General features: G+C 41.4%; 1 protein-coding gene across 2 annotated transcripts in view; it reads right to left on the bottom strand.

Annotated features, from left to right (window-relative positions):
• Positions 1-8,141, bottom strand: part of LOC117949053 (cat eye syndrome critical region protein 2) — a 40,739-nt gene that overhangs the window by 11,583 nt on the left and 21,015 nt on the right. For both annotated transcript variants that reach the window (XM_034879051.1, XM_034879050.1), the window contains exons 3-7: positions 5,634-5,817; positions 4,530-4,657; positions 4,208-4,291; positions 3,204-3,271; positions 2,863-3,023 (exon numbers count right to left, since the gene is read on the bottom strand). In XM_034879051.1, the coding sequence (XP_034734942.1) occupies positions 2,863-3,023; positions 3,204-3,271; positions 4,208-4,291; positions 4,530-4,657; positions 5,634-5,817 (625 nt within the window). The remainder of the gene's footprint in view (positions 1-2,862; positions 3,024-3,203; positions 3,272-4,207; positions 4,292-4,529; positions 4,658-5,633; positions 5,818-8,141) is intronic.

Genomic DNA, 8,141 nt, shown 5'->3' on the forward strand with positions numbered 1-8,141 from the left:
CCCCCCCCCCCCCCCCACACACACACACACACTCTCTTTTGCTGCCTGCATTCCCCCACCTTTCCCTGGGGGTGAATGACTAGCTAAAATCTGTTTGACAAATAAGCAATGCAGTGCTATAACACCAGGTAGCCAAACCTGCAACTCTTGAGCCTTATGCATCTTGAAAATACAGTCAACAATCCACATTTCAATCCACATTATTAACATATCAGTGAACCATATAAACCACACAGGAAAGAAGAGAAACACCAGCCAACAGAGAGCTCTAGGCAGATCCCTTAAAAGCTTGTCTGTAGCAGAGACTGACCTCTGCAGCTCATGTCAGAGTCCTTTCGGGAAGATGGACTATGAATAACTGTCAGCCCGGGGTAGCCAACAGCACTGAGAGGTGTCACAGTCAGGCTTCTGGTCCCCCATTAAACAATAATGGGAGGCCTAAAAATGCAGTTGCAGCTGTATGAAGCCTGTGTGTTTGCAAGTGAGATGGCAAAAGAGGAAGGAAGATGTGGGTGGGGGCTGAGAGGCAGAGAAAAGATAGGAGGAAGAGAGAGAGAGAGAGAGAGAGAGAGAGAGAGAAAGACAGATGTTCGTGATCTGATCTATAGTGGCATCAACAACTCTTCTGTCCCCACTCCATATCTCTGCCTTGTCTTAGTGTGAAGCACTGGCATATCCTGGGGCTTCACAACTCCTTCCTACATTAGCACCAGCACTAAAAACCCCCCTTCCACCCAATGCACACAAGATCGAGTGCCTCTGGTGAAGACACTTAGAGAGGTTGAGAGAATCCTGCAGCGCAGCATAGCTGTCATTCAAGAGGCTCTGTCCTGCCTCAAGGTAAGCTCCCGCCTGCTGTTGTTGCCCCATGAAACGGCTGGTGACAGCAGCCTGAGACAGGAGGAGGGAACGATTCAAGATGCTAACACACACTGTCTATTCAACGCACTTGGAAGCACGCACACACCCACCTAAAGACAGATATATTTATATCAAGTAATGCCTAACATCTGCTGGCTCCAACTTCTTTAATGCAGGGAGTGGCCATTTTTTTCTTTACTGCATCATTTTACATTGAATGGTTTGGGATTTTGGACTATTGGTGAAATTAAACCAGCAATGTGAAGACATTACTTTGGGCTCTGGGAAAGTACATCAACTTACATTTTCATGTAAACTAGAGGATTTTGGGAGGTTGAAAGTAGTTACATTACAATGTATTTATAGTAATTAGACACCTGATCTTAAAAAGCAAATCAAGGACAGACTGGGATTTACATTTAATTAATACGCAGGATCTTTTAATGTGATTGCCTGCTGTGTGACATCAGTGCACATAACAAGAACATCAGGGGAATGCACTTCCCTGTAACTAAGCCCGTTCTTTGAGCAAAGTATAATTAATCAGAGTATTTGTTTCCACACTGTGATCAAGTCTAATAAAGATCATGTAAAGTTCTAACGCACTGTAGTGGAATTTCATGTTTTAAAGCTTTTCCAAATAGAAAAAAGATTAAATACAAGAGCAAACTAACACAAAAAGTCTTCAAGTTGCTCCTCTATTGACCAGCCCAAAAGAAAAACAGCATGTAGGCATAATCTGCCTGCTGCTTTCATTACAAAACCACCAGATGCTTCATTCATATTCTGCATTGAGAAAAACGAAAGAAAGATTCCTTTTGATTGAAGTATTTAAGGTGAGCATGAGTAGGTGAGCAGGAATGGTACAGCTGAGAGCCCAGTCAATAAAGGATAAGAGTACATTCATCCACTGACCACATTCGAGACGATGGAGAAAAGCTTAAGGGGGTTCTATAGCAACAACCCGTGCTTGTTATATAGCACCTAACCACCATCTTTATACAAACAGAAAGAAAAACAGGGACCTACTTTAGCTTTGACTCGCTGTAGCATCCAGTGACTAAAAGTTATTCCACTGCAAACTATAGAAAAGAAGTTGTGGGTAGTGTTGTCACATGCTTGCCTTCAACAGGGCACAACTTATCTCTAAAATCTCCCCATGAGGTACTTAACATACATTCCAAGGAAGATATGATAGACAAATGAGCATGGCCCAAGGTATGGCCAAGCCCAACAAACATTACTACAGAATGTGTAACCTCATTCTATCAAACTGGCATGAGAGCACAGTTCTCCACAGTCAGGCTGGGGTTGAAGGCCTGGAGCCTGCTTCATTACAGAACCAAGGACAAGCACAGACCGGCTTTCCTTCACTTCACCACTGCTGCAGCTGGCCTAGCTAATGTGACCAGGATCATGAATGAAACTCCAAGAGGACATCAGTGATCTGTTCAGAACATGAAAGCCCCAGACTGGAGATTGGTGGAGATTGCTCAATTTTTCACAGTCCATTACGCCCGCTCAATGGGGACAGCCAATGTCAAAAAGTTGTCCGTATAGGTACTCAAATTAACCTTCATTTATAATTAAGTTATAAAAAAGGTAGGCCGCCGTTTACAAGATTCTTTTCTTCTTCCTACAACCACTGGGGGGCTTCCAAGTATGAGATTGGTTTAAGATTAAACTTAAAATGAGAATCATTAAGATTAAGTTAGAGAGACACTGCCACCATCACTGCAGTATATTGCCTGTTTGAAAAACAGAGACTTAGAAAAGTCCCTCCAGCAGTTTTATTTGTGAGAATAGGAAGCTAAAGTTAAATTTGCATTTGTAGGTGTTAACACTGGCACATCTACCATGGTTGGATTTGTAGTTTATGGTTTTCATTCATATCGGTTTATAGCTGACAAACTCTACCCAGACTATATCCGACAGAAGACATTATTATTATATACTGCTGTAATGGGCACTAATGGAAGCAGTGTCTCTTTGGTGTCTGACCTTGTGCTCAATCATGCTGCTGATCTCAGGCAGGAAGTTCTGGCTGATGACACGGTAGAGGTGGCGGTCCTGTGGGGAGATCTTGTCCTTGATGCTTTCTGCCAGACTGAGCCATTGTTCCTCTGTATCACACACAAGGGACCAAGTGCCACGCTCTCGGCCTGATAGAAACAAATAGGAGAGACATTGGCTTTTTGATTCTAGCAAAAAAAGGTAGAAAAGCAATTAAATCAGTGAAGCTGGTAGTCCAAACTCAAATATAGCACAAAAAAAACAGGTTCCCCAATGTAGTCAACATGAAAATTAAATACAAAAAGTTTGTATTCATGAGATCCTTTTACCTGTGATAGGGGGGAGATCTTCCAGCCCATTTTCTGTCTTCACTTCTGTCACTTCACTTTCCACGTCACTGGAAGGTTGAAAACATATTTGAGAATAATAGATACAAAACAATCCTACAAAGAAGAGACTGATTAGAAGTACTGTATCTTCAACTAGTTTTAATCTAAAAGCAAACGTCCTACACTAAAGGAATTTATTTTTGACTATTAGGCTTTTTGGACATTTTAGATTACATTTACGTATGTACAATTTGGGACATAGCAGAGTATATCGCAATGAGACCGTAAGACATACTCTCCAAATCCTTCATTAGACTTGTACTAGTTTATATGTACAACCTTCCACTTACGGGATTGCTCCATTGTCGCTGGAAATTCCCCATGTCCTTCTTTTCGGCCGGATGTCCGTTACCTTCAGGTTTCTTTATGTTGGAATTTTAAATATCTGGTTACTTGCTCCTCAGATCTCTGCAGGGTAAATCTAGACAGCTAGCTAGACTATCTGTCCTTTTTGGGTTTTCCCTTTACACGACTAAAACTTTTGAAGGTACACGTTTCACCAAAACAAGTTCCTTCCCGAGGCTATTTTGCAGCGGCACCGGGGCGCCGTGCTGCATTTAGCGCTGCCCTGGAAAATTGTGATTGATATGGAGAGATAGAGAGATAGAAAGATAGATAGTAAGAGAGAGAGATAGATATATAGATAGAGAGATACTGTAGATAGAGGTTTTCTTCATCCCGAGGGAAATTAAATGCCAACAAACCAGAGCACTTCTTTTTTCCTACCATCCCGGAATGCTTTGTGAACTAACCAGACCCTCCTCCTCAGCGCTGTGGAGGAGGGTCTGGCAATGCGAGACTAGTCTTGTGCTAACCTTTCAAGTTCTTTTCACTTACCGCAAAATCCAAACTGTGCTGTGTACAGTAGCGATGGCATGGTACATTTAGGAATACAAAAACACATAATGCGGTTTATATTCAGTACAATTTTTTTTTTCTCTTACCTTAGCTGAGGGTCTTCCAGTTTTTTCTTCTTTGGTGGTCTTCCCCTTTTCTTTTTCTCTGGTAATGTCAGTTGAGTTGTTTCACTGTTGGAAAAAGGACATGAAGTAGAAAAGAAGTCTTTACAATGATAGCCTTTTAATCAGGATAATTAGCAATGGGAGACTCTATAATTAACCATCAACAGGCCTGTATAAGGATCAAAACTACTACTACAATTATACATCTACCACATGCACGTGTTAACCACTCCAGTGGCATAACAAAAAACATATAGCACATTCATGGTGCTATGTGAGATATACAATGCCCAGTGCTATTTACCTGATCTTGTCTGCTTTCCTCTTGATTGGCTCTTCTTTGTACATTCGAGTGCCATAAAAGTACCAGTAGAGGGCTCCCTTCCCATCCTGCCCTAGCGGTTCCACTCGCAGGCTGTCAGCCTCCAGTCCCTGTGTGTGTGTGTGTGTGTGTGTGTGTGTGTGTGTGTGTGTGTGTGTGTGTGTGTAGGGGGGGGGGGGACACATTAGATTTCTTAAATCATGTGTAGGACTGTCTTTTTAAATCATCAGTCATTAGTGGGTGATGTCATGCAGTCCTTTGAGCCTACACGGCAGTGTATCGTACACAGACATGAAGCACTTTCAGTATCTTTCTGAGTGCTTTCATAAGTTGAGTCGGATCAATTATTTTAAAAATAAAAACCTTTTCACATGAGAAAACTGTAAAATATATTAAATGACAATGATAAACTGACAGACAGGATGAAGTAAAACCGTTGGGCCGTAGTTATTACAGGGTATACATTGCTGCTGAAATCCATTGCAGAAGAAATGAAAAGCTACATTACTTGTAAATTCAGTTTGACTGCAAGCATTTTCGTTATAAATGAAGATGTAAATGTAAATGAAAATCTAACAGCTCCTCTTTGGCCACAGTAAAGCACTCCATTGTTATTAAATAATTAAAAGCATGCATAAAAATTCACCAACCCATGAGTGTGCTCAAGTGCTTTCTTTGTGGACAAAACCATCATGTTTGAAACACACAGCGTATCCATTTACATTACGTCTACTGTAAAAGTAGACCAAATAAAGTAAAACCAGGTTGTTGTTTTTTTACATGTACTGACCATAAGTTCTTAATGGGATACAAGGCTTTAAAATTCTCATATTATACGTATTTTCGGGTTCATATTTTTTATTTATTGTGAAAGTCTCTATTAGAACATGTTAACATGTACCATTATGTGTTTTTGCAAATCCTTGAACCCCAGTTTCATTACTCTTAACCGCATGGCTTTGTTTTCAATTCAGTTGTGAAAAAAAACAAAACTGAGTATAATGCATGAAAAAGAATTCTCAGCAGATCCCACGCATGAAAACATATATGACGAGATTGCTTGAGCTGATCCTTGTGGACGTGTACCTTAAGCAGGTCAAAGACATCAGCAGCATCCAGACGGTAGTCGCACAGCCGGTGAAGCAGTTCCACCTGCGTACGAGGAGGAAGATTCTCAAAGGGGCCCTCGCGAAGTGGGTTGGGCTTCCCTTCCTCCAGCTCCCACCGGTAGCTGATGATGTCATCCAGGTAACTGCTAAATGCCTGGGGTCTAAAGGGCAGAGCAAAGAAACAGAAGAGAGACGGAGAGTGAGAGGCAAGTGCTATATGTCACCATCAAAGCATAAAATGCACCAGTAATAAAAACAACACCGGATAAATTCCCTTGAAACACAAATGGTGACATTTGGCTATTTGAGTATACATGGTACCAGAGCAAATTCATTAGCATGTTGTTGTCGTCTCACTGTGTGTCAGTATACTGTTTTGCCTTTGCATAATGTGCAACATTTTCAATCTAATAAATGCAGGATCCCTTTGGCATTCCCCACCCCCCCTCTCAGGTTGGTGGTGCTAGGGCAAAGCTGACTATGTGGGTTAGCTACATCTCTTTAGCATTTCCTTCATGTGTGACTTGTGTCTTGTGGTTTATTGTGTGCTTCTTTTTAAAAACAATTGTTATTTCCCTGGTTTGTTTAACTGATGATTAGTTCTATTTAGGGTAGGCTCATTCACTGTAATGCAATTTGAAACATGTTATATAAATAAAGCGGACTTCAAATTCGATTACAATAGTCTTTCAGTTTAGCCATACATCGTCATACTCAAATTCTAGTCTGAAAATGAGTCTGATACTGTTCCACTGGGCTGTGATTATGGGGCACGTTTCAACCAAACCAGGAAACAAAATGCTTCTGCACTTAATTGGATAGACCTACAACCAATCAGAGCAACGGAGAATGTTGTGTATGTTGAACTTTTGCCGATTCCTGTAGGAAGGACGGCAAAATCTTCTTTCTAATCGACCAATGCCTTGGTCATGGTCCTCTGTTACTCTTTTAAAATAAATGTGCTGTTAATATCTTCTATAACTGACTTCAACCCAAGAGCTTTTTGGTGACGTGATTGATAACGTTACTGTTGATCATCTGTCCATCATTGTATAAATCCCACCCCGACAACATGATTGGTCCGAAAAGCTCTGGTTCAAGTATAGTTTCTCCACAAAGGATCAAGTCCAGACCTAACTTCCAATGTAATGTAATGGCAGGGCTAAGTTTGGCTGGCATCCAGGCTAAATTTAATTCCTATTGCCCCTGAATAATGTTATTCATTTATGTTAGATTCAAAATCTGACTAATTTTTGTGGATCATGAATTTATTATTATGTATAAACTCCAAAGTAAGATGCATAGGGCACCTATTATAACAAATAACAAAGAAAACCAGACAGAAGGGTATTTTTTTGGTCCATTGAAATCCATCAGTATAGATAAATGCAACCAATTCAAATGCAAATATTGTATGCACAATGTTAAGCCAACACATCATGTCTTAATATCAACTAGCAACCTTTTGTAATGCAAAGCTTAGGAAACAAAGTTCAAACTACCCTGGTGGCTGGGGGGACTGGGAAAGTGGGACTGAAAAAAAGGCTAGTTTCTTTGAATGGGAGTGGGGTTGTATCTCTGCTATGAGGGGGAGCTGGTGAATGAATGTTGGTTCCGGTTGAGGTCTTGCCGATTAATCTGTACCTTTAAGTTCCAAGTCAGATGAACAGAACAAGGGCGTGGGGCAGGGGTGAGCATCCATGCAACGGCACAGAGAAAGAAGGACAGAAAAAATTGCTTATCTTGAAAGAGCAGTGCACTTTTCACACAGCTGCTGATATCTCCCCCCCCCCCCTCAGTACGCAATCTCTCTCCTACTTTCTGTCCCTCTATCTCTTCAACATCCTCCTTCCCTCCTGTCCTCCGCTTCGGCAGAGCATTTAACACGTGCGGAAGAAAAGGGCAGCTCTGTGAAAGGCCAGTGCTGAGCAGCCACCCCCAGGATGCCAGCGCCTGTCCAGTCCAATAAAGCTGGTTGTCCTCGTGTAACTGGTTGCCTGGGTGGAAAAACTGGATGATTCCTGCCTCTCTGCTTATTGGTTGACTGGTACCACTATGCTACCATCTAATGATGGGACAGAGAAGGAGGTGTATGAAGGGGGAAGCCCCGTTAGAGATTAAACATATTTGTGGATTTGAATACAGAAAACAGAATAGCAGAAAACACTGCTAGATACTCACTTTCTCCCATCTTTTGATTACCAAGGAGAGAAAGGTTTCAGTGGCTGTGCAGTTTTTTTAATGTTGCTGTAGTATTAGAGCATGATTTCACCACAGACCTTGAGTCACCATATTGTGAGTAAATTCTGACTCCTTAGTCATTGTTCCGGTGACTCACACTTCCTAGAAGAAGATCTTGGGTGCTATGACTAATCTGAAGTAGATGGAAATACTGTTTTTTTGAAACTACACTCACAGGCCACTTTATTAGGTACACCTGTCCAACTGCTCGTTAACACTTAATTTCTAAGCAGCCAATCACATG

This window comes from Etheostoma cragini, chromosome 8 (assembly GCF_013103735.1).
Source record: "Etheostoma cragini isolate CJK2018 chromosome 8, CSU_Ecrag_1.0, whole genome shotgun sequence".
NCBI classification, from domain to species: Eukaryota; Metazoa; Chordata; class Actinopteri; order Perciformes; family Percidae; genus Etheostoma; species Etheostoma cragini.